General features: G+C 31.5%; 2 protein-coding genes across 6 annotated transcripts; one reads left to right on the top strand and one right to left on the bottom strand.

The window, feature by feature from the left end:
* Positions 1–1,250: 1,250 nt before the first annotated feature.
* Positions 1,251–2,619, bottom strand: LOC140445078 (uncharacterized). The gene has a single exon (XM_072536876.1). It carries the CDS (start codon positions 2,251–2,253, stop codon positions 1,273–1,275), a length of 981 nt encoding a protein of 326 aa, XP_072392977.1. The 5' UTR covers positions 2,254–2,619; the 3' UTR covers positions 1,251–1,272.
* A 3,445-nt stretch (positions 2,620–6,064) lies between these two features.
* Positions 6,065–27,411, top strand: LOC140445077 (uncharacterized). Of its 5 annotated transcripts, none has more exons than XM_072536872.1 (8): positions 6,067–6,535; positions 6,875–7,060; positions 7,117–7,314; positions 10,229–10,308; positions 10,372–10,510; positions 10,569–10,722; positions 17,886–18,684; positions 26,609–27,411. In XM_072536872.1, exons 1-8 carry the CDS (start codon positions 6,409–6,411, stop codon positions 27,299–27,301), a joined length of 2,376 nt encoding a protein of 791 aa, XP_072392973.1. In that variant the 5' UTR covers positions 6,067–6,408; the 3' UTR covers positions 27,302–27,411. The 5 variants fall into 5 exon arrangements, with proteins under 5 accessions (XP_072392976.1, XP_072392975.1, XP_072392973.1 ...); XM_072536871.1 differs by having other exon boundaries at positions 10,369–10,510; XM_072536873.1 differs by lacking the exon at positions 6,067–6,535 and adding an exon at positions 6,545–6,690 and having other exon boundaries at positions 10,369–10,510.
* Positions 27,412–27,881: the final 470 nt, after the last annotated feature.

Genomic DNA, 27,881 nt, shown 5'->3' with positions numbered 1-27,881 from the left:
TGCTAACAGAGCAATAATGATTTCAATTTCGCTATGCTTTCGACTCGGATCTGAGTCATGAGCATCAAGCGCACAGCGCTGCCGACTCGGATCCGAGTCATGCGCAGTCAACGAGTTAAGCTCACTTACTTCTTTCAATAGAGCTGGTACCTTCTGAAATTCCACTTCACACTGTTCACAACAAAACTTCAGTTTACATTTTGTTTTCAACTGCATGCATTTAACTTCAGATGCTGTTAGATTACCACATTCAATACAAATAACTGTTCTATAGAACAAATATAGAAAACTTCCTGGACTATAATCACAATATAGGAACCACTTGGCCTTATCAGCACATTAAGTTTTTATTGTCACTATTTCATTTTATTCATCAACTTTTTATAATAAAGAAAGGATTCAACCCCAAAGTTATTTAATCAAACAGCTAGTTAGTTAAGTACACTTAAAATTTTTTAGGATCTTATACATAAGTAATTCAAATTGTAACTTGTCAAAAAATTGGAAACATTTGGACAGTTTAAATCCTACAACAACACACAATAATGGAGCACATCAATGTTCAATACAATTAGAATACTGACGATTTTCGGAAAACTTTTTCTCCATTTTCAATAATTTGATACAATATGGCATTCATATACAAAGTTTCAGATCAGTATACAGATTAATTTTTTGCAATGCCATACATTTTGGCTGGAATAGGGGTAGAAATCTAAGGCATAACCCTTAAGTTTAACCACCATGAATGTTGATTTATTTTCTGATTCTTTTTTTTTTAAGAGAAAAGAAAAGAAAGAGAAAATTTTTAAAAATTAATTGTACTAAAAAAACCGTTAATAATATTACACAAATACTTGTATGAACTTTGTATTTATTGATATATATATTGTTTTAAAAATCAAAATCTAGCGTTAATTCCCCAAAAGTCATACCCTACTCTTTGTGCATACAGATTTTAAATTATTTTGATTGTAAATAGATATCATATCAATGTTCAAAATTTTGTCACTGCCTTTTATCTAACCTTACAGGTTCTAATAGGAGCTTCCTACTAATACAAATGCACACGAGCAATATATATTTATTGGTTCAAGTAATATATAAAGTATAAGATGATATTGAAGATAATGAAAATATATTAAAGATATTTGACTATGGGGTGATAATAAATAGCTTCAAATACTAGGAAAATCTGTACTAGTGTAATAAGCTGGAACAATGTCTACGGAGATAAAATTTATAACACATTTAATCAAAAAAGTATTTTATTTAAGTACCTACCATATAATATGAAGCTTTTCTACCAAAATGATCTATAAAACTTTCATTAGCTCCATATTTAATTAATACATCATAAGCATATTTGTGTTTATTCTTGGCTGCACAATGTAAAGGTAATAAGCCACTATTATTAGATTCATTAACATCTAAGTAGTTCAAAAGAAATTTTATAATCTCTATGTGTCCTTGTAAACTAGCCAAATGCAATGATGTATAATCACCATTGGTTCTAAGAGTTACTAGAGCCCCCACTTGAATAAGTCTTACACAAATATCAATATGACCACCAAGAACTGCTTCATGTAAAGGAGTATTGCCACTGTTATCTCTTGTATTGACATCAATATTTAAAGTAAGCAAGACCTCTACTATTTTCAAATGTCCATGTAGAGCTGCAATATGCAAACCACTTCTTCCATTTTTTGTTTTTAAATTTGGATTTAAACCAGACTTCAACAATAGCTTAAGAATACCAACATCTCCTTCTCTGCAAATTAAATGGAAACATGTCCAACCATCTTTATTTTTATGATTGATGCATACATCATACTTTAAAAACATTTCAATAATATTATAATTTTCAAATTCATTTATTTTTGTGCAGGCCAACATAATAGGTGTCCAATCTGCCCTTTTTAATGCATTAATATCAGCACCACATTCTAGAAGCAACTTGCATGTTTCGAATTGACCAAATTGTGCAGCTTCATGTAATGCAGTTTTATCATCCCTGTTTTTACAATCAACAGCAGTAGGCTGAAAATTTTGCAGTAAGAACTTTATTAATTCATTTTTTCCTAATCTAGCAGCACAATGAAGTATTGTATCACCAGTTTTATCATACTGTATGGAACTCCAATGAATATTGGAGTATTTACAAAGCAGTTCCTTTAAATCTAATGTACTTCCATTTTGGACATACTTAAGTATATTGTTTATTTCTTTAGAGTTTAGAATTTCTTGTGCCATTAAATGTCTAAGATTTTATTTTTTCCTATAACTACCTATTTTAAGTTTGAGAAATAAAATTTCAAAGTTTAAATCAGGTTTTGAGGTTATACTATACTGTTGCCAGGTGACATGAACCATTTTGCGGTAGGGCGAACTTGAAAAATACGGTAGAAATACCATAATCAGAGAAAAACCCAACACAGAGAAGCGACAGCTCTTTGAAGTTACGTGGCCAAGCCGCCAATGACAGCTAACAACCAGAAAATTAATAGTCAGTGGGCATATCACACAATATAAATTCTTCGAGCGTAGGCGCAAAATTTCGGGCCAATGTTTTTTAAATGCATTCATTTTTTCCGAATCCTGAAAAAACTAATAAGTATTTTTGAAAAATTTAAACGCAGAGTGAAAGACTACATTATTACTGAGGGCCGAAAGTCCCTGAAAACTTCTATAATATTTATTTTAATAAGTTACAGGGGTGAAAGAAAAAGAGAAAATTTAGTGTGATTTTTAATTTGAAATATCTCATTCAAAAAAACTTTTTGTTTATTCTAAGGGACTTTCGGCCCTCGGTAATAATGTAATCTTTCATTCTGTATTTAAATTTTTCAAAAATATTTGTTAGTTTTCTCAGGATTCGAAAAAAAAAATGATTGCATTTAATTATCGTTATGAATCGTATTATATGAAAATATTGAAGGTACTGCGTCATGCGCCAATGTTTTTCTTCTATTTCCTTTTACAATAACATTATCTTCAAAATGCAGTTCACAAATCCTATAATTATTATAAAGTGAATCCATTTTGAATAACAAATCTTCTCGTCTGCAAGCTTCTATCCACACTTTGGCACTACAAATTTTTAACAGAACAAATTTTAAACAAAGAACTTTGTCTGTATTTATAAATAATACTTTATTACTTACAATTATAAGAGTATTAGCACTGTTATTCTATGGTATTAGTATATTCTAAGTATATTGTAAGTAATGAAATATTTAACTTTTGTCAATATCTAATCTTAATAAATTTTCAGTTTTCTCCTGATGAAGTCACAAAAGTGTCACTAAATATTGAGATATACAACAAATAAAGTTTTAATATTTTTTATTTGTAATTCCCATTTAAAACTCCTAAATATTTTATGTATTTCGATCCATATATTTGATCTTTTTTATTTATATTTAACGAATTAAAAATTGGCAGATAACTTTTGTATATAGCAAAAAGTAGATGAGTACCTATTTAGTTTTTTCATAATTTAATGTAAGTTTGTTTATTTGCAACCATGTTTTTGCAATTTTGAAGTCTTGTTCTGTTGGAATTTTAAGATTTTCCCAATTATCGGTCTAATTATGTTTCCAACAATTTTTAGTTTGAGCATTTTAGTAATTTCTTTGTTTCGTTTAAGAGCGTAGACGCAAAATTTCAGGCCAATGCTTTTTAACATTTTTTTGGAATCCTGAGAAAACTAACAAATATTTTTGTAAAATTTAAACACAGAATGAAAGATTACATTATTACCGAGGGTCGAAAGTCCCTTAGAATAAACAAAAAGTTTTTTTGAATGAGATATTTGAAATTAAAAATCACACTAAATTTTCTCTTTTTTTTCACCCCTGTAACTTATTAAAATAAACATTATAAAAGTTTTCGGGGACTTTTGGCCCTCAGTAATAATGTGGTCTTTCATTCTGCTTTTAAATTTTTCAAAAATACTTATTAGTTTTTTCAGGATTCGAAAAAAATGAATACATTTAAAAAACATTTGCCCCAAATTTTGCGCCTACGCTCTTAAATCAAATATTCCCGTGTATAAAACCCTCTATATATTTTTATTTCTTAAAAATACTATATTCGTATTGTTATTGTCTTCGAGCGCGCCGACATTTGGCCACCATCTGTTGATTTTTTGACCTAGCCTTCGGAGACTTGCGTCTTTCAATAAAAGAAAAAGCACTGTCACCAAATTTAATGTTTTCAGTTTGAACTAGGTATCCCTTGGCAGACCAAAGTTTATTTTTTTATAGCTCGGACAGACACGTCGGCGTCGGCTTACTGTTCGAAAGTCAAACCAATACTATTATGTAATTAGTAATAACTAATAATAATTACAAAGCAATAGTAATTACCTGTTATTATTCTTAGGAAATCTAAATAAACTTATTCCTTTTCCTGTCACAGATGAACATCCGCGAATCGCACAAATATATCCAGCCATTTTAAATATAAATTAAACTTTTAACTATAAACTATAACTATAAACTTATATATTTAACTATAAACTATAACTATAACCTTTTAACTATAAATAAATTATATAAATGGTCAAATGCACTTGTTGCGTCGAGTATTTACCATAGACGCCTACGGACTATCGAATACGACCAGAATTAAAGAATAAGCACGTGTTTTTGACAGTAATACAACCAGAATCGGGCATGCGTATACAAAAATGGTACCCGCTTTTGGACCGCTGTGTCGTGTCGCTTCTATGTGTCTCTGTTATTCTAGGCCATAATGTCAAATTTGTTGTTTTTTAAATTATCTAATTCCAATGGTCTATTTAAATGCCTTTTTATAACAGTACGTTCATTTGTAAATAATTTTCACCAGAAAATACATACAAAATTTTTAAAAACATAATTTTTATTAAAAAATTAACCTAAATAAAATTTAAAAACATTAACTGAAATCCTAACCAAAGAATATAGACGCTTATAGAAGCGCAGTTCAAATGGGCGATTTGGTTACGGTTTAAGAGGGTGGCTGCATAAACTCACAGCGTGGTGCCGTGGCCGTCGGCTTAAAACTATCATGAAAATTTCATAATGAAATATGTAGTTAGGGGGAAGTGGAAAAGGAGTGCGAACGGGTAACTTTGCATCTACGCCGAAACAAATTTCGATGTCATTGATTTGCAAACTTTTTTTTTGTTGTCTTTTTTTTGTTTTTTCACAATAAAATCTTTATTGTCAATTTAAATTTTTAATTTTAAAACTTAAAAATGTATGATGTTTACAATATTCAAAGTATTTATTTTTTTAATTGTATAACTTTGAATTAAAAATTGGTTTGTTCCAACACAACGAAAAACCGTCACATAACTTTTTATTATACTGTTTTTCTGCCCAGAAATTAACGAAACATTTTTAAAAAATTTCAATTTAAAAAAAAAGTATTCAATGAAACTTTTTACTAAATTATGAAATTTTCCATTTCGCCAAAACTTCCAAACTTCCATTTCATCCATAATTTTTCAATAACAACAAAAAGCATTCCTGATTTATTTTTGAAATAACAAAATAAACTTTAACAGTACATTTTAATGAATAGTACCTATATGTGAAAGTTTTTACGCTGTATGGGTACTATTTAATCTTGTTTTAAAATAACAACTAGTAGTATCTAAAACATAATTTTCACAATGAATGAATATTGGTGAAATTATTACAAAATAGTCTTAAACTGATTTATACTTAAAATTTGTACATATTTCAATTAAAACTTTGAATCATAATAATTTTTCTAAAAAGATTAAATTATTAAAAGGTAAAATAATATTATTTTCTTTAAAAAATTTTATAAAACGCAAAAATTTAATCCTATTCTACGACCACGCGGCATCTACATATAAAAATATCTAAAGTTGCATTTATTGCCCCACTCTTTCATATTTTAGAAGCAATGGTACGATACATTTTTACGCTACCAAATTTGACAGGCCGCTCCGGAAGTAGCGTATCGGTAGCGGTTTGATTTTGCAGACTTTTACCAAAGAATATAGACGCGTCAATATTCTTTGCTTTTACTCAACAGTTGTGGAGCAGCTCCGTCTGCTGAACGCGCCCTATGATTAAGAAGATAAGATATTGCGCATAAGTCGTGACGTAATTGGAGACTTGCACGTTCGTAATGTCAGTTTTTTGTATGTGTCAATAAATAATCTTTATTAAATAGTTTGGAGATATCCTTTTGTGTACGATTATTGTAATTATTAAACCTTTATTTAATATTATTATTTTGCTAATTAAATAATTTCATCACAGAATGCATAAAAATCCCATTTAACTTTAACAAGAATTCAAATCTGATCTCCAATGACGGCATGCGCGAACACGACCGATTTTGTGCTACGGGAAGATTCAAATTTTTCGGGCACCAGAGAAAATGGCGTCGCTGTCTGCGCGAGTAAAATTGCGCGAACTTTCGCGAACTTTCGCGCCAAAGCGGAGTGGAGTGGAGTGGGAATACTGGTTGGTTCGGTTTGTTTTTGTTGTTTGTATTTGTATCATGGGTAAGTAAACTCAACTATTAAGGTTAATTATTCTAGAATAGTTTCGGCCATAAAATAAATACAGGGTTTATTGCCAATATATTATTTATTTACAAAAATGGTTAGGAAAGAACGGAAATGTACGGGTACTAGTGTAAACAGTTCTACACCAATTGGTAAACAATAAATATTACATATTTGTTATTAAGCAGATAATATACTTTTTTAGCATTACTTCCATATTTAAATTTTCTATCTGAATTTGGTTTCTTCTTTCTCTATGTGGTATTGAATTCTCAATTAATTTTTTATCTGTATAAGAACATATTTACAAACTTGTCTTGTCTGTTCAATTTGTAGAATCTACAAACTCCAATATCCAAAAAGTATCTGGAACAAGATTGGGCAAATTCTTTGCAGTTACAAAAGAAGAAGAAGATAAACATAAAAAACAAGTAATATTGCAAAGTATAACTGTGATGGAGATATATAGGGATAAATCTTTTGAAGAATTGAGATATGAAGATTATAAAATGAACAAAAAGCGTAAGTAAAATCAATTTTTTTTCTATTCGGCTAAGCTGACTTCAAATCATTCACAGGATTTAATTACAATACAGCAACATTTGGACAAAGTAGTGGATTTGGTTGGCCAAATCAACTACATAAATTATCAAATCTTGGTCACAATATAGTAACATTTAGAGGAAGTAATAAATTTGAATGGCCAAATCAGCAACAAGTATTTACAAATATTGGTCAAAATAGACTACCATTTACCAACCAAAATACAGCAACAGGTTAGTATCCAATTAATTTAGATAATAACAGATCAGATCTGTTTTGTATTTCATTAATAGAGTTCAAACTAAACCATTCTTTTAGTGTGCCATTAATTTTGATGTCATATAGGAAGAATGTAACAAATAATTGCATTGCATTTTAGTTAAATCTAACAGTTGCCAGAATCCTAATCCGCCAAATATGAAAAGGTTGTTGCTTCCAACACTTTTATTGCCATTTGGCATAAAAACAAATAAACAGTGTTTATTGTATTTATAAAAAGTTCTGTTCTTTGATTTGTATAGTCGTATAGATTGGAAGAGTCTGTAATTAAGGAGGGATTGTGCAGCAGTGATTTTTTATATAAAAGTATTACAAAATTGGACAGAACACCCATGATTTTAAAGAAATTAAACCTTAATTTTCCAAATCATATAATAATTGCATATTCAAAGAAAATGTTATGCTTTTCATAATAATTTTAGAACTAACATGAAGCACAATATATCATACACCTTAGCTATTCCTCTTTCTAGCAGCATTTACACTGCCATCTGGCCAGCTGTTGTATAATTCTCCTTTGCCGAATATCTAGGTCTCATCCAAGAAAACAGTTTGTGGCAGGTGTAAATCATTTGTATTAGGTAGGTATTTTCTGTTTGAAATATTGCAATTTAAATTTGAATCTGAATTTCAAATTGTTTAAAATCCTTCTCAGTGAAGTGATAGAAATGTTAATTTCATCTATGTCTTTCAGTTTTTCTTGGAAGGTATGAAGGGTAACATGCCGGCCTAAAATAAACAAGAAATAATGTAAAGACACTAGTGATATTTCAGTAGTGTTAATGCAAAAGATTTTATCAGATTTTTTTTTTCAGAGTAAAACAATTACATACCTAGTTAAACATTGTATGAAAGACTATTTGTTTCATAATATGCAGTATATCTGGTGAATTCACACTATCAGATAATGAACCTGAAGGAACAATTATTTCAAGCATGCAATAAGCTGTCATTAATATAATTTTCCACAGCAACTGTTCCTGAAAGGCAGTCAAACTTGTATTGTTACCAAAAATATAAGCTTCTATAAATTGAACTAAGTACTAAGACCAAAAGTAAGGCCACAGAACAGGTGTGAGGATAAACTGGCAGCAGATGTGCAAAATTTTGTAGACATGAGAACCTCGAGAAGATCTGCATGGAACCGGCAAGGTTGGAGGAGGCCAAGGGTCGATTTGGGCTGTAGTGCCATTAGAGAGAGAGACTATTCTTCAAATAATATTTTAATACAAACTTTCACTAAACATTCTACATACAAGAGTTCTGATGATATGTTCATATTTATTGGTTAATGGAGGTCCAAGATTAGCACATACTGAATTACTCATTGTCACAGAATAGCAAACATCTGTTTGAATACATTCATTTGATAATAATCATCTTACTATTGGTAACAATTCTCTTAGTGCCTCGGCAACATGCTAAAATATAGAATATTTAAAATACTATTATTATTTTTAGAATAATTTAAAAATTAATTCACGAATGGCAGAAACTGGTAGTTAAGTTGTTTCAGCCTCTTTTTCTGATTAGAAGTAATCTAATAATTTTAATATTAGTTTTTGTGGTCTTTTTGGTATATCATTGCATATTTTAATGAAAAAATAAATAAACAAAATAAAATGTTTTCATACAATGTCAGAAAATACTAACCTGGATGACAATATTTTCATTTTACGCGTTGAGATTGTGAAAGTACTGTCACGATCAAGTACTTTTGCGTCAAATAATCTTTATTCAAATCATTGATTGTTTATCGATTTAGCGTATTCTAAATGTCAACCAATTACACATCCATAAGTAAAAGCTGCTTTAATATGCAACTATATGTCAACGCTGCATAATTTTCTAAATTCTATGTATAATAATCACGGACATACCTTTTTTTCTGTCACCTCCAACTTAATGCGTTAGAGAGAATTCTATAAACTATGACGCACTGAAAGAAGGGTTTAGTTTAAACTTTCGTCATCAATCAGCATATATTTGTCCACTGCAAAACGTAGGCCTCCCGTAAAATGTTCTGCACCTATTTCTATCTTGAGCTTCTTGTTTTCAAATTGTGGTGATGCACTTTGTATCATCCGTCCATCTAGTCGGTGGACATCCTATGCTTCAATATGCCTCTTGTCTGGGTCGCCATTCCATAATCTTTCTGGTCCATTTATCATCCGTCAATCTGGCAACATGTCTGGCCCAAGCCCATTTAGCCAGGGCTATTCTTTCAACTGCATCCGTGACTCCTGTTCTTCTCATTTCTAGGTTTGGTACTTTACCTCTAATGGTAATACCTAACATTGGTATTTCCATAGCGTGTTGTGTACACATTTGTTAAAAACCTTTCTATTTAAAGAAACTTAAATATTTTACTTGTTAATGTATAATTTTAATTTACTTTATTAAGAAACACGCATTAGACTGCGTTAACTTATCCACGTAGTATGTGGTCGCTCGATCTGTCGTTACAGTCGTTTCGTTTTATCGTTTTAGTCGTTTTTATTTTATCATACCTCTGCTCAATCCACTGCTCCGTCCGTAGCCCGTAATAAAAAAGCTATGCTTCCAATAATTGGACAAGTAAAAATTATAACTGAATGTAATACATAAATCGAACCGTGAATTTAATTCCCGCTTCAATATGTAGCCCTCCCAACTAATTGATTTTAACATCATTGGAGAATTACTCAAAATGATAATTACTCAAAATGATAATTACTCAAAATGGTAATTACAAAAATATTCTTTCTTCAGAACGAAAAAAGAACCACATGTAAATAAAAACTTATTTAAGATTAAAATATATAAAAACAAACGTAATAAAGGCAAGACCCCTAAACTGTATAGGTTACATTGCTTTTTTTGTTGTAGGATTCAATGGTAGGAAATTTGTTAGCAGTAATAAATTCGGTGCACAAAAGTTCAGTTGTGACACTAGAAAAAAAAATAATGTAAGTAAAATTAACTACTATACCCAATGTTTATTTACCAAAATTATATTTTAACCAAAGCAGCTACATTTTGGACAAAAGTCGACTACATCTACTTGTGGTGGACATACTACCAGTTTTGGGATCAATCCAATCAATTCTAGTCGTATTAAACCAGATACTTCCGATTTTACTACCGACAAACCTACAAAGCTTTGTACTGGTGAGTACTTAAAAATTGTTTTAAAAAAATTTTAAATATTTATTCCTACATTTTTTAGATGGGGAATCTGTACGTTTATTGTCTGAATCCAGTAATGGGAAGTCTAAAGATTTGTTGAATAATACTAGTAGGCATCCAATAGAAGCTTTTGGAAGTAATAACGACACAGTAAATAATGAATCCATTGTTAAACCTCAACTTTCCGAATGGTTGTAAGTATAGAAAATCTATAGTTTTTAACTAACAATAGTTATTATCAACTATTATACATACACTGCACACACACACCTCGTAAACACACATCCCGAACACACATACTATATTATTTCACTGTATTATTTGACTTGTCTTGTGATATTTTTTTATATTTTTGTTTTAAACAGCATATTACTTCTGGATGAAACCCTCCAAAGAATCCTTTTTCATCACAATATTGGCAAGGATTCTTTTCTTCTATTGTTAAATTATTTGATTTGGTAGATATTTGGTCAAGAACCGATTTTGTCTGATTTATTCTTCTTTTTTATAACTAAACTTTCCAGTTTTCGTAATTCAGATATCAGTTTTTCCATTGTTGTAACGTCAGCTCTGTTAATATGATCTTGTATACAAATTAGCATCTCTGTCACAATTAAATCAATTTGTATATCAATAGGAAAGTTATTTCTCACATTTAATAATAAATTTTCTTTACGAAATGCATAATCAACAAGACTACCACCTATAAACCTAAAAGAATGTGCTAACCTGTTTCACAAAAACTATGTAAAAAATTAATTTTCCATACCTCAAAACTATTATCTAAGCTAAGCCTAATGTTATAATTTTTGATTCAAACTATTCCTTTGCTATTCCATCATGGAAAAACGTGGAATCATAATCTTGTCTTCATCAGCATCTATCTTACATCGCAAACAGTCTGGTTTGCAAAACCAAAAATGGTAAGGTTTCGATGTTGTTATTCTGGAGCCACTGGTTTATTATATTTGCAGTGTGAACAGGACAATTATCTTGTTGGAGGATAAAATTATTTTCTGAATACAACTGTTCTACACTGGGAAACATGATGTTTTTTGGAATATTCAGATAAGTCTGCCCAACAAACCTGCCATCAATACGTCATACCATTCCCATTCCTCTAAATGAAATCCATCTCCATACATTGGCGCTAAAATGATCAGCTGCTCGATATCTATCAACATATAGATGATTAAATCTATTATTATCTGGTCTATACACCCCAATTTTGCTCTTTTTTGAAAGGTTGAAAAATTTTCTCATCTGTAAATATTACCCTGTCCCAAAAATCTTGTAGCTGATGGTTTAAAGCAAATATGTCTTGATTGCTTCTGTTGTGGTGTAAGAGCTTGTTTTTTTGCTGCAGTTCGGTACAGTGACAGTGCTGCAGTGACAGTGTCATACACTGCTCAATTTTCTACAAAATATGCTTTAAGAGTCGTATCAGTTTTTTTAGGAACCAGCTGTACAACGCAATATGTTAAAATAAACATGGTTTTATTACTGACTCACTATCAGAAAGTAAATGTGGAATTCTAACATCTCATTTAGAAGGCATACAGAACATTTAGGTCCCAGTGCTAAAAGTTTTTTACTTCAATAGGAAAATCAATAGAAGTTAGATTTTTAAACCATTTTTTCTGAAATTGTGTCTTATAAAAACCTTCTAGTTTTAATTTATTAATAATTATTTAACCAACAAGTGTATTAATAAGGGCGATTAACGCTTGAGATATTTTAACGTGTGAGCGGAGCGAGCGCGTTAATGTTCGAGATTGTTAATCGCCATTTTAATTCACGAGTTCGTTACAAAACTTTTCCGTCGACCGTACTTTTCAGAAATAAAGATATCTTAGTTTAAATTTTTATTTACTTAACGATAAACAACAATTTTTTTAGCTTTCATTAACTTTATTCAAAGTTTAATTTCCTTAGTGGTAGTTTTATTATTGTAAACATTAATATTCTTTTATTATTTTTCTTTTGTATTTTTAAATTAAATTGAAAGATATCTTGTTTAAAATGTTGACATCTTTTTTATCATTAATTGCGTTTTTTTTATTTCTATAAACTCTAGGAGCTCCAACTTTTTTTAGTTACGATCGCTTTTTAGATCTTAGTTTCGTAAAAATCACGTTTATGTTTCTTTTCGTTTTCATGATTTGAGAGGGCGGTTGAGTTTTTTTTGTCATATTTGTGAGAACGTATTATTTAGTTAAGTAGCTGAATGGTTTGTCCAATATATACCTCATCACAATTTGAGCAGGGAATTTCATACACAACATGCAATTTTTTTTTAATTGCGGGGTTTTTTTAGGTAAACCTTTTTAGTTTTATAAAATTTGTGACGTTCCAAATTTAAAGTAGAAAGTCCCACCTCTATTTTATTAAAATTTAAATAATTCTAGACGTGTAAGAGCTGTTGCCTATATATTATAAGCAAGGTGGCGAAAATAAAATTAGTAGTTTTCAAATAGGGGTAATGTCTGGCAAATTGTGCTGAAGTTAAGGGAAAACGTCCTCTTTTTGTGAAGAAACGATCGTTCTTTTTAGAGTCATCTTGGAAGAATTGGGATCATAAAATTTAAATGTTTGAATCTCGGTATTATTCGGTGACCTCCGTGTGTCAAGTTGTCAGGTGTTCGGGAAGACGACGGAAAGGAAGTGATTCTAGGTTTGACCGTGGTGACCATGTTACTGAAAACTTCGGGCTAGATTAAAAACGGCATTTTGTTTTTTTTTGCTGCTGTTCCATGTGGGATCTGGACTAGTACGAACCGTGTGGATATTCAAGGGGATTTGCTGCCTTCGTGAAAGAATTTTTTTTGGGAATATCCACAATTTCGCTAAAAAAGCGGATTTACAGTACACGTGAATACCGGGAGTCGCATTTAGATCAAGAAATTAGCCTTAATCACGAGTCCAAATAGCCGACTACATTTCGGTCCAATTTGAGATATTTCAAACCCCTAATCTGGCTAAGAAGGGGTTCTTCCTCTTTTTCTTTTTCTGTCTGGCTGTAATTTTCAACTTTTCAACATTGTCACACAAGTCTATGTACATCGGCGATCGTATTTTTGGAGTTACTCCGAAGTCGCAGTGGATTTAAGCGCCGTCTAATTTGTTTACGGAATACAATAGTTTTTTTTAAAGATCATTTGCGGTTTGTTTTTATTTTAATATTTACAAATACTTTACAGTTTTTAAAGATTATTTGCGGTTTATTTTATTAATTAAATATTAACACATACCTATTATAATTTTGTAAACTGCGTCTAAGGGGGGGGTTAAATATTTGAGATTTATTTTTTTTTATATTATTTTCTGCGCACGCACTTGAGCTCTCGTGGTGTCCTATTTAGATTAATTATTTTTTTGGTTGGTATTGAACATGTATTGAACCACACACCCGTTAGCGTCCGGTACTTTTGATACGTCTTACCTTTTATTTTGCACTGTTAAATAGAAATAACTTATGAATTTTTGTTAGGCAAGTAGAAGCCGCATTTTTATATTCTTTTTATTAAGCCTATGGTAAAGTTAAATAATATTGTAATATGTATTTGTTTTCAACTATCTTGGGAATCTATTTATTAGAATTGACTAAATCCTAATCTCAGACAATTTCATTTATTTTTTTATTTATTCAGGTTGTATACTGTACTTAATATTTTAGTAGTAAACCTATTGGTAAGTTGGCGGTTTATTGAATAGTAACGTAGGGAAGGCTGTGGGCCAATTTACCTGGCGCCCCTGATATAACTTCGGATTTTTTTTTGTTTTGTGGACCGCACGACCATCTCCACTGTTTTGTCTAGCCGCGAGCCATTCCCAGACTGTCACCGTATAGTACTTTTCTTTCCGGGTGTACGTCTGATTTATATGTGGTACGTCTGATTTATATGTGGTACATTTTGTAACTTTTTTTATATAGATTCGATTTTTACGCCACAAATTATTTTTCAAAAGATTGTACCCTTTATGAGCAACTGTAATGTTATGTTTAGAGAGGATATTTGCAAGTTGTTCTGATAACGTTTTTATATAGGGAAGAGACATTTTATAATTTTTATTTACATTGGTATTTTTGTTGTTATTCTTGTTATTGTAAATTGTATATAATTGCGACGTATTTTCGATAAGGTGGTGTGGGTATGAATTAAGTGTTATTACTGTTTTTGTTCGCCGATATATTTGAATTTCAACTCTCATCATCCCATGTCTCAAAAGAAATCAGTAGTTATCCAACCCTATCAATAGACTTTAGGCCATAAAAAAAGCAAAAAGAGTCATAACATTTAATTCATGCACACATCAATTTCTCGAACATACGTCGCGACCATATACATTTTACAATAACAAAAATAACAAACTAAAGAAAATCTATATGTTTCTTGCCTATATAAAAGCGTTATCAGAACCACTTTCAAGTCTCCTGTCTAAACATAACATTACATAAAAGGTACAATATTTTAAAAAAGAATTTTACAAAACTAAAAATTAAAATCTCTCAATTAAAAAAATCGCTGTTGTATGTAAAATGTATGTTGTATGTAAAATTCTCTGCTCAAATTACGATGGGGTGTATATTGAACAAAGCAGTCAGCTAATTAACTTAAGAATACTTTCTCACAAATATGACAAAAAAACTCAACCGCCCTCAAAAAACATGAAATAACAGAAACAAGAGGGAGCTTCTAGAGTCTATAGAAATTGAAAAAATAACGGGATGTGGTACTCTGGGAGTGACCGAGGATTGGAAGCATATATTTCTTATCGTCTACTCACAAAGTGATGGTTTTTAATTTAATTCAATTTAATTCCATTCAATTCGACTCAATTTGATTCCAGTCGACAGTCGATTCGATTAAATTCGACTCCATTTGATTCGATTCGATTCCATTAGATTCAATTCGATCTGATTCGAGTCGATTCCATTCTACTCAATTCGATTCCATTCGATTTGATTCCATTCGATTTGATTTCATTCGATTCGTAGTGTGTGGTCCCATGATTTACTTTTCATCGCGTGTCCTTTTGATTTTATTTTGTTAAACCTCTGTGCGATTCATTTCACCGATCAATGCATTCCATCCATAGCCCGTGGTAAGAAAGCTATAGTTCCAATAATAATGCAATAAGTGATAACAAAGATTTCAAAAATTTAAACAATATATATTTCAATTTAATTTAAAAAAATACAAAAGAATAATTTCAGAACGTCCATGATTATCATTATTTTTATAGATGCGGTCTTGATGTTGCCTTAGATTACTTTTTTTTATTGAATATTTCAATTTTATCCGCGAAGGTTTCTGTTTCTATGGCGTAGACCAGCCATACTCACTACGCGGCTCGCGGGCCGCATGCGGCCCTCGGAGCGATTTTTCGCGGCCCTCAGACTGCTAGGCAGTAAAACAAAATTTGCGAGTTATAATATATGTAATTATATTTCTATTTATGTATTTAATGAGATTACAGTAGTGTAGAGCGGCGCCAAGCATTGTACCGCATTTCGCATTAGTCATCTTTACCCCCACCACAGTGGCACTGGCCGACTTCAAAACCTTGTGGACCTCGTAAATACGCATGCCCGAAAAAATAAATGGATCCTAAAAACATTTACCATTTACTGTAAATTTTTTTAACAAGCATAGCATTTATTTGAAAAACGTTTTTTCTGTGTGGTTGTCCATCAATGTTGGGGCGAAATATAAGGTTTGTTCAGCTGTTGAAAAAACACTTGTTAAATGATAATTTATTGAGTTTCCATTGTATTATTTATCAAGAAAGCTTAGCTGCTAAATTTAGTGAAAATTTCATCTGTGTTATGAAAACACTTGTAAAGATTGTGAATGTCATAAGATCAAATGAACTAAACCACAGAGAGTTTCAAGAATTTTTGAAAGAACTTATGTCGCAATATGGGGACATTCTTTACCACACAGGAGTGAGATGGCTGAGTAAGGGTAAAATTTTGGAACGTTTCTTCAGCATTCGACATGAGATTAAACTGTTTTTGCCTACAAAGAATAAAGAGGTTCCTGATATTCATAATTTTGGTTCGTGGCTTAAAGTAGCGTTTCTCACTAATACAATGAGCATTATGAATGAAACATTGACCAAATTGCAAGGAGACTACAATAACATTGTAACGAAAATGATGAATATTGTGTTTTCACTGGAGCAGAAGCTGAATATGTATATTGAAGAATTGTCAAATGAAGATTATTCCAGCTTTCTTTCCGTTAAAGCACTGTTTGATGAAAATCCAGATGATGAAATCAAGAGACTTCTGACCTACTGAAGCTGTTAGCAGACCTAAAGGATGAAATGTCTGTGAGGTTTAGTGACTTCAGGAAGTTCCAAGAACCATTTCGCTTGGTGGAAAATCCAAGGGCAATAACAACAGGAAATGTAGCTCATCTTTCTATTTTTGGATTCGAAGCTAGGGATTTGAAAAATGATAATTGATCTTCAGAATGATACAGAGCTCAAAAGTATTTTTGAAGAAAAAAAGAAGGAAAAAGCTCACTATAAGTTTTGGGAAGCAGTTGAAAATGACAAATTTCCTAACTTAATTGACTGTGCTCAGAAAATGTTGTGTATTTTTGCATCTACACATGTCTGTAAATCTACATTTAGTAAGCTGAAGTTCATAAAAACAAGTACAGATCTTGGCTAATTAGTGAGAACGTTGAAAACATTTTGAAAATTTCAGTTTCTTCCCAACCTGGTAACATAGATGCCATTCTCGTGAGCTCTCGAAGATTTCGCCCGTCGACTTCAAAGAATTAACAAATTCAGGACTTGACATTCCTGCAGTCAAGTAAAAGACATTTTCCTACTTTTTACATGCAAACCAGTCTATATAATTTATAATTATATTGTTTTTACGTAACTTGTAATAAACTTATATTAAAGTTATTCACCACTTGTACTTGCGGCCCTGAGAAAAATTTCATTCAAACTATTAGGCTCTCAAAGAAATCCTAGTGAGGATCCCTGGCGTAGACCGTCGTTTTATGACAGTTTTGAATTGTTTGATTGAGATGAAAGGAAGAAAATCATGAAGGAATGGAAGATATACAGTAAGCCAACTGGATGTAGTATAAATGGTTTACAGCAGACGATTTTCATGGAAAAAAGAAAAAAAAAAGTACAATGGGGTCGAATTGCATTATGTACAAATGTCTATATTTTTACTATATTATAAGTTAAAATTCGCTGTCAAGTTCTTTAACACTCTCGTATCGGCTTATTTTTGTTTAGTTTTATGTAGAAGTGTGAGGTCAGTTTTAAAATGTAAAAACTTAATTTTCTAAAAATTAATAATTTTCATTTTATTTGTTTCTAGATCCAATAGCGATGTCTTAATCACTTCCATTGATTTACCAACAGAGAACTTATCCCGATTGTTATGTATTCGATGTCACAAAGTCCTTTCCAGATTTCCAGTTTTTTGTTCCGCAGAAGGCTTTAGTTGCGGCCGGTGTCCATATCCCAAAAATTGTATAAGAAATGAAATTTATGAATTACTGGCCCAAAAATTAAAATTTCCTTGCTGTTACAAAGACCGTGGATGTTCAGAAAATTTGTTTCCGAAACAGGTGGAACAGCACGAAAGTACATGTAAATTTAAAAAATATCTCTGTCCCATGAACTTAACCACAGCTTGTGAATGGAAAGGCTTTTCTACCGAACTATTAGAACACTATTCTCAGTGTCACCAAATGTTTATTATGCAGAATGCAGAACTATTTGGAGTGACTTTTTTTTCTAGCAAGGACGAAAATTTTCTTTTATCTCATAAGGACAACTTATATTTAATTAATCTCGCAATTGATTCACAGAAGAATACATTTTCGTGTACAGTTTCTTACATACGTCATAATTCAGATAAAGGATACAATTATTATTACAAACTAATCTTTCAAAATAAAAATAAGCCTTGTTATGAAATTCAGAATCCAATAAATGTAACCACACGAGTTAAACTTGAAGATTTAGTTCAATCCAATTCAATAAACAGTTGTAATATGGGCTTTGGTAAAATTGAAATTTTCAAAGGTGAAAAAATGTCCAAAAAGCATAGGAAAGGAGAAGAATCGAACACTAATCTAGATTATGATATATTGCAAGAATTGGAATGCATGGTGAGTTTCTTTTCTCCTTATATCTACTAATATGTTTTGTTTTGTATATTAATTTTAAATTAATATTCCTAATTGTAAATTGTCTCTGCTGGGTACCAGCTCTAGTCTAGATAAACAAACGTGTTTTAATTCGCTCCGTAATATCACCCGAAACTATATAAATAGGGCTATTACGAGTTGGATTTTAACTTTTATATAGGTTAATGGTATGTGTAGATGCAAATATTAAAAACTTAAAATTTGTAAATAATAGAGGTGGGAACGAACTTTTCAGCAGTTCCAAAAGAACTGTGAAGAGTGGCGAGAATTGCAAAGTTGTCACCGTATCTAATAAGAGATGTTGTCGCTAAGAAATACAGGTAAAAGTTAGGTACGCATTGTTCTGTCTGAACCGTTGCAGTGAAGGACAGTGCTTGGCGCCAACTGATTGTGGAAATAGTTCGCATACCTATAATAGTTGTGATTTTTGCTTAAACCAAAGGTCAAGGATGGATAAATATTAAAATAAAGCGTATCTTGATAGCGACGACACAGTAACAGATGAAGAAGAGACTTTCACGAAAAGGAAAAAACCTAATAGAACTCCACAAAAAGCAAGAAGTAAAGATCAAGGAGCAAAGTTACATAAAATTCTAGAAATCATAAAGAATTTAACCAGCGATATTAAACAAAGAAAATAAATCAGAAGGAATACAAAGAGATAGTCCAATACCTTATAATGGAAAATAAGGACCTAAATAAAGATAACAAAATGTAGAAAAAGGAAAATATAGAAATTAAAATACTTAGCTATGGAAAAATAAAAAAGAGGCATAATAATGTAAAGGTGAGTGGTTTCGTAATTGACTCATATGACCATGTAGTGTTAAAGAAAGCAATGGGCAATCTTATTAGAAAACACCTGAAAGTTGAAGCAAAAATAAAAACTGCTCATAAGTTAGGTCTAAAATCATTTCTAATGGAGCTGGAAGATCAGCAAGAAACCCTAAAAATAATGAAGAATAAAGCAAAACCAAAAAATGTCCAAGAAGACAAAATTTATATTAATGATGATACAACGATGAGAGAAAGATAAATACAAAAATCCATAAGAAATATTGCTTGGGAGAAAAAAACAAAGGTAATGAAGTTAAAATTGGTGTAACAAAAATAAAGATAAAAGGCGTCAAATGGAAATGGAACACCAAAGAAGATAAAATAGAAAGTAAAAACACACAAAAAGACATGTTTGAAGAGGGAAAATTCAGTCACTTGATCAGAGAAATTAAATTTGATGTAGTGGCACTACAGGAATCAAAACAATTAGATCAGGAAATATTAGAGATGAAAAATGTTCTATTTTTTACCAGCGGGGGCAAAAATAGATTATTAGGTACTGGCTTTGTTGTAAATAAAAATCTTAATTCATCAATTTTTGAATTTAAACCAATATCAGATCGTCTATGTCCTAAGATTAAAAGGAAAGTACGAAAAAATTTCATTAATTAATATCCTCACCCTCAGAAGAAAAGTACATAGAAATAAAAGAGGAATTAGAGGACGCAAATGCAAAGATAGGAGGAGAAGAGATCTATAAACCAACTATAGGAAAATTTATTAAACACGAAGAAAGCAACGAGAATGGCAAATTTCTGATAGACCGAGCGAAAGAAAAATATGATAATTATGAGTACATATTTCGAAAGGAAAGATATATACAAAGCAACATGGCGATCCCTGAAAGGAAAAACTATGATTCAAATTGATCAGTTCCTAATAGGAAAAGAAGAGCAAAATAAAAGAAGAATACACAATAACAAGAATAAACCAGTACAACTAGTAACACAAGAAGATAGGGAAATATGAGAGAAATGTTGAAAGATAATTGAATTTAATAGAATTTGAGGGGCACATAAATGAAGATTGGATGAAAGTTGCACATATAATGGAAAATTCAGCAAAACAGTGGAATTGGTTCATAGATAGGTTTTATGACGATTGTCAATAAGAAATTAAAGAAAGAAGTAAACTAAGGACAGAAATGCTAACCAAAAACACAGAAGAAGCAAAAAGTAAATATGAAAAACAAGATTCGATTCCAATCGATTCGATACCAATCGATTAAATTCCAATCGATTCGATTCCAATCGATTTGATTTGAAAATATTGTAGGTGAATATCAATGTGGATTCAGGCGCGGTAGAAGTGCAACGGATCAAATATTTCCCCTTAGAATTACAGACAGAAGGATATGAACACGAGTTACCGACTCTGATATTGTTTATAGATTTTAAATAAGCATATGATAGAGTATTAAAAACCAAAGTATAGAGCACTTTTATTGGGAATCAGCACTAAACTCAGAAGAATGTTTCGACTAACGCTACTAAGACAAGGAGATCCACTATCAGCGGTGCCGATAGCGGTGCTTAGTCTATGTTTGGAGAATCATGCGAGAAGCTTTATCATAGAAAACATTAATGGCTGGCGTTTGCAGATGATATGGTAATGTTGACAAGAGGCAAATGGGAGTTGCAGGAAATAGTACAAAATAAATAAGACAAAATACATGAAGTGGATAAAGAACAGCTGTCCGAGGGAACACAATATTAAAATAGTAGAAAAAAGTAGAAAGCGGAGAAACATATAATTTTGAAAAAGTACAAAGATTCACATACCTTGGTACGGCTTTTCATCTGTAAACCGAACACCAAAGAAGAGATCAAATCACGATTAATGGCCGGAAACCGTTTTGTATATGCCCTAAGTAGAATTTTGAAAAGCAAACATATTTCAAAGAATGTAAAAATTCGGATGTATAAAACAGTTATCCAACCAGTAGTCACATATGCCAGTGAAGTATGGACATTGACCAAGAATGAACAAGTTATGCTTGAAGTATGGGAAAGAAAAGTTGTAAGAAAGATCTTTGGAGGCAAAATAGAAGACAATGTATGGGTAAGATGAACAAACCGAGAATTGAAAGATTTGTAGTATTCCAGCATAACTGGAGTGATAAAAACACAGCGATTAAGGTGATAAATTGAAGACGCAGTAAAAATCCTCAAAAATTGGGTCTATATATCAATGAAAATAAGACAAAATACATGGAGTGAATAGAGAACAGATGTCTGAGGGAACAGATTAAAATAGAAATAGAAGGCGGAGGAACATATAATTTTGAAAAAGTACAAAGATTCACATATCTTGGTACTGCTTTTCACCTGTAAACCGAACACCAAAAGAGATATCTTCTTCTTATGGTGCCTATCCATTACGGATGTTGGACACTAACATGGCTATTCTGACTTTGTTGACTGCTGCCCTGAAAAGTCCGGTAGTGGTTAAGTTAAACCATTTTCGCAGGTTATGCAGCCAGGATATTCTTCTTCGTCCTGGAACTCTTTTCCCATGCACTTTACCTTGAAGTATGGTCCGAAGTAGGTTGAGGTAGGTTAAGGAAAATGCTGACTCACTTGATGTGGTTTATGTGCCGCCGGAAACAGATGAAATTTCCGATGTAGAAGACATTGATGATAATATTATTGGTACAGAAGGAATAAAAACAGATATTGCAGGTACATATGAAATACAAGTGAATGGGAATTCTGACGATTCTTTTGATGATATTCCTCTGAACCACAGATCAAAACGTCCAAAGAAAGAACCAGGCAAAAATGATAAATCCAAATTTGTCCCAAGTTGGGAAAAACAGATACTCCTTCGTACTCGGCAGTAATTCAACATCAGTCTGATCGATATTTAGAAAATATAAAAGCCAACCATGGAGGCAGGTCACCTATTGAAGTTTTTTCACTCTTTTTTGATAAAGAAATAAGTGAGAGCATTCGATATTTTACAAATATTTATGCATCGCAGAATAACCGTCACGATTTTGAAATGAATGATACAGATTTAAAAAAAATTATTGGCATATGTATATTATCTGGTTATCACACTCTGCCTCAAGTTGATATGTATTGGTCGAAGGATGAGGATAAAGAAGTGCACATTGTAAGAGAAAGCATGAGCCGACATAGATTTCGTTCAATCAAACAGAACATACATTTGTCAGATAACATCTTACTGAATAAAAATGATAAATTTGCAAAATTGTCACTAATTTTTGAAATAATTAACCGAAAGTTTGCACAATTTGGAGTCTTTGCAAAAAATCTTTCCATTGACGAGGAAATGGTTCCATATTTCGGGCGACATTCGTGCAAAATGTTCATCCGTGGAAAACCTGTTAGATTTGGTTTTAAACTATGGTGTTTATGTTCTGATACTGGTTATTTGTTCAAATTTATTCCATATGGCGGAAAAACTGAGAAAACAGATAATAGTTTTAGCTTAGGAACGGCAGTTGTTTTGAATTTACTTTCGATTGTTAAAAACCCACAGCAACATAAGGTTTTTTTCGACAACTTCTTTACGTCATATGCTCTTTTTGGACTATAATAATAATAATTATTATAACTATTGAAAGAAAAAGGATTCTTTGCAACAGGAACAGTAAGGGAAAATCGCACTGCTAAGTGTCCTCTAGAAGAAAACAAAATTATGAAAAAAAAAAAGGAAAGAGGTTCATATACATGTGCATTCGATTCCAATTTAGAAGTTTTGGTGACAAGATGGAAAGATAATTCAGTAGTGACTGTAATGACAAATACATGTGACGTTTTACCCCTTATGCAAACTAAACGTTATAACCGTAAAGAACACAAAGAAATTCTTATCCCTCAGCCTAATGTAATTCACTAATATAACCAATACATGGGTGGAGTGGATCTACATGATAATGGCATTGCGAATTACCGTATTAAAATAAGAGGAAAAAAGTGGTGGTGGCCGTTGTTTACTAACATGATTGACAGTATGGTGGTCAATAGTTGGAAAATTTTTTAAATTGCGAATGATTCTAAAATTTCCCAACTGGAGTTTCGTTCGAGATTGGTTCTTAACTTACTAAAATATAGTGGACATGCAGAGAATAGTGAAGAAACCGCTAAATCATTGTCAAACTCATTATATGGACGTCCATCTAAATTTGCTTTACCAGATGAAACTAGATTCGACAATATTGGCCACATTATAAAAAGAGACGATAATAGTGCAAGAAGAAAATGTCGGATGTGCAAAAGTAATACTATTTATTTATGTAAAAAGTGTACAGTGCATCTACACCCCAAATGTTTCGAAAATTTTCATCTTAAAATTTAATTCACAGTTAAGATACAATATGTTCCTTTTTTAAAAATTGTATGCGTATTTGGCCAAAGGTGCGTATACGCACCCACCTGTTTTTCCTTTCATGAGAAAAAAAATTCTTTTTGGTTGTAAATTAGTCTTAATTTTTGGGTTTTTTTGTAATCCAATCTAATAAATCAATTGCCAAATTTCTCTTTGTTTATGGTCTCGGCCCTTAATTGGTTAACGAACGTCTTACGAATTTCCGATACAGCTGGGCTTATACGCGACAGAGTTGCCTTATTACATATTTGAATTAAAACATTGAATTGATTTAAAAAATTGGCGATCAGTGGTGCGGTTATATTGCCGTTCAAAACTTAATGATGATATTAAAAATGAAACATTAATTGACACAAATACTGGTCAAAAATTTCTAAAATCCATGAAAAATTTACAGATTCGCATTTTTATTTGACCAAGTTGTAACCCAATTTTGAATAATATAAGATAATTTTGGCAACATCGCCATTCGTCGAGACAAGAGAAGCCGACAGCTATGCTGTCGGCCTGTCGACAGCTATGTATTTCTTTTTGGAGGTAACTTTGTAAGTGTGAAGATAAGAAATAATTATGCCGACTGTTAATACAACAGAAGAACAAGGTGGTGTAATAAGTATTCTTTAGCAGATGCATATACTATGGAACCATAATCCATTTTTGATCTAATAAGGGTTTTATAAACATGGATTAAGCAGTTATAGTCAGCTCCATAGTTTTTATGAGAAAGAGTTTTCATAAGATTAATTCCATTTTGGCATGTTTTTTTTTATTTGTAGAATGTGCTTTTTCCATGTGAGTTTCGTATCAAAAATAATCCCTAAGAACCTAATGTCATCGGCATAATTCAGGATTTGGTTAATTTTAGTTGCGGTTTAATCGGATCACGTTTCTTTGAAAATAACAAACACTTTGATTTGCTGAGTGAAAACTGCAATCCTGTTTTCTTCGACCAGTTTTCGAGTTCATGAAGTGAGGTTTGTAAGTGATGCTGTACTGATGAGATGTTTTTTCCTGAAGATACTAATACCAGATCATCCGCATATAATCTGCCACGAACTAAGCTGGAGTTTGATGTTATCATATTATTCATGGCAATTAAAAATGACGTTGCGCTTATTACAAACCCCCTGAAGGGTGCCATCAGCTTGACATCTTGTTGAAGATGTGCAGTGGTTGACACTTACTTGAAAATTGCGTTGTTTAAGGAAATTTGAAATGAAATTAATGATATTACCTCTAATATTCTAAGTGTGTAATGATCTGATAATATCGTAACGTCATGCTGTGTCAAATGCTTTAGTAATGTCTATGAATACTGCAATAGTTTCCTGCTTTTTCGCGAAAGATTCAACAATATCAGATTCTAAATTAATGAGGTTATCAGTAGTAGTTCGATTTTGTCGAAATCCACTTTGCTCGTTAACCAGGAGGTTATGGTAGTTTTTAAAAAAGGGATTAGTCGTTTTAATAAAGTATCAAATTTCAAATCGTTGATTTCGGGATTTTAAATAACAATATTGTACATTTTCGTGGGTATAATATTACTGGAATTTGTTAGAAATGTATTATTAATTCTCGTAATAATTAATTGTTTGTAGAAGAGCGTAGGCGCAAAATTTCGGGCCAATGCTTTTTGAATACAATCATTTTTTCGAATCCTGAGAAAACTAACCAATATTTTTGAAAAATTTAAACGCAGAATGAAAGATTACATTATTACCGAGGGCCGAAAGTCCCTTAGAATAAACAAAAAGTTTTTTTGAATGAGATATTTGAAATTAAAAATCACACTAAATTTTCCTTTTTTTTTTTCACCCCTGTAACTTATTAAAATAAACATTATGGAATTTTCAGGGACTTTCGGCCCTCAGTAATAATGTAGTCTTTCATTCTGCGTTTAAATTTTTCAAAAATACTTATTAGTTTTTTCAGGATTCGAAAAAAATTAATGCATTTAAAAAGCATTGGCCCGAAATTTTGCGCCTACGCTCTTAATTCGCCACAGGTCTCTTGAACCTTATTCTGGGATATCTTATGAAAGTGGTTATGCAAAAAATCTCATGGGAATATTTTTTCCGAACGAATCCGAGCTTTTCGTCTTAGTTATATTTCGACATTTCTGCGAATCACTGTGTTCTCATTATCTCATTTTTATGTATTAATAATTTGACATTACTATTTGACGTTATTTGATGATGTTTAAGGTATTCTCCGGTGGCATTGTAATATTATTTACTGTTTTTATTGGAAATTGGCCACAATTTCGGTTTCCACTTCGGAAATCGTTCTCAAAATACAAATTAAACTAATTACTTTGTTTTGTCACTTCAACTGAAATTGTAGTTAATTTCCAATAAAAGTAGAAAATTGTATTTTATTTTTGTACTAGCATAACTAAATCAAGTGATGCCTATTACTGATAGGATGGGTATTGGATTAAACAAAATAACATTTACAGCAAACGTCATCATAATGTCCCGTGAGATGTGCGAAACTTGCCCACGACTGTTTCATTGTCATTTATCTAACCAATACCGCCAGGATCCTGGAGCCAAGGCTCCAGGATCCTTCTAAGATCTTTGTAGAGAATAGTTAGGAAGATTTGGTACTAAATTATTTAAAATACATTGAAAGCACTGTTTATATATAGATTTCTTTAAAAAATATCTCTTAATATATACTTTTGTTTTAGATTTGCTGTGAGTATATGTTACCTCCAATTTACCAATGTTTAACCGGTCACAGTATATGTGAGGAATGCAAAGAATCGATTAAAGAGTGTCCCATTTGTAGAAAAGACTTCCAGAACACCAAAAACTTTGCACTTGCTCAAATCATTGAGCATCTCAACTATCCTTGTAAATATAATGGATGCAAGTTTGTAACCAAATCTAAAGACATTAGAAAACATCAAACTACTTGCATTTATTCACCTACAAATTGTCAATTAAAAGAGCACTTTGATTATTTTGAAGAGACTTATGTTGGCGAAGTTTATGGTCACATTGTTAAAAACCACGATTATATATTGCATATTAATTGTAGTGAAAAAAGTGGTACTCCTAAAAGTATTGTTAGAAGTTGTTTTCTTGTCATATATGAGTCTAAAATATTTAAGCTACTTTCGCTATATGCGAATAATAAACTTTGTTTCACAGCTCAGTTTATGGAGCCTTATTATGAAAGTTCCAGTTACCGCTTTGATATAGATATTTTAGACAAAGAGAAAAAATCTGTGTTACGTAGGACAAATTCTTGTAGTCGAATGACAGATTCAAAAACTGCTTTTGATGATGATATGGCAGTAATAATGTTCACACATAATGAGATTCAAAATTTTATTGGAGATCAGATATTTTTTAAAGTTAAAATATTTAAAACTTGAAAGTGCTCTCAGCTATTTTTATGTATATTTTAGTAATATTTTTGTATATTTTTTACTAAATTTGTAATGTATGTTTTTAAAAAAATATATGTATTTTTGATATTATGAAATTCTTTATTATTTTTGCTTTGTATTGTTGACTTTTCACATATTTTAAAAAGAAAAGAAAAATGGAAGAATGAGAAGTATCTCATATGCCTTTTAAAATGAATTCAATATACTGAAAGCTTTATTTGCTTCATAGAAATAATAGAATAAGTAGGACACATCTCTTACTATAAATTCTTGCTAGCCACAGATAAGTTAAAACTTAAGGACGCGCAAGACATGTGCCTTGCACACGAGGTGGCCGTGGAAAGTTTGGCGGTGCTACGAGAAAGTGAGGCGAGCGCAGATGTAAACGCGGTAAGTTTTCGTAAAAATCAACCGGGCCAGTTCAAACAATTAGCTAATCGCGAAAGGAAGAAATGTTTTCGGTGCGAAAAAGAACATTGTCCTGAATCTTGTGAACACATTAAATCAACCTGTGCCTATTGCAGGAAAGTTGTTTTGCTAAAAAGAAGAACCAAAATCACAAACG

The sequence above is a fragment of the Diabrotica undecimpunctata genome, chromosome 7, assembly GCF_040954645.1.
Source record: "Diabrotica undecimpunctata isolate CICGRU chromosome 7, icDiaUnde3, whole genome shotgun sequence".
Taxonomy (NCBI): Eukaryota; Metazoa; Arthropoda; class Insecta; order Coleoptera; family Chrysomelidae; genus Diabrotica; species Diabrotica undecimpunctata.
Note: the sequence above shows the minus strand (reverse complement) of the source record. Positions and strands in the feature narration are given on the sequence as shown.

Bases quoted from the DNA above. Each gene is read 5' to 3' on its own strand.
- LOC140445078 (XM_072536876.1), bottom strand. From the start codon at position 2,253: ATGGCACAAGAAATTCTAAACTCTAAAGAAATAAACAATATACTTAAG.
- LOC140445077 (XM_072536871.1), top strand. From the start codon at position 6,409: ATGGCGTCGCTGTCTGCGCGAGTAAAATTGCGCGAACTTTCGCGAACT. The intron at 7,061-7,116 runs GTAAGTAAAATC...AATCATTCACAG, and splicing joins TTATAAAATGAACAAAAAGC to GATTTAATTACAATACAGCA. The intron at 10,511-10,568 runs GTGAGTACTTAA...TACATTTTTTAG, and splicing joins ACCTACAAAGCTTTGTACTG to ATGGGGAATCTGTACGTTTA.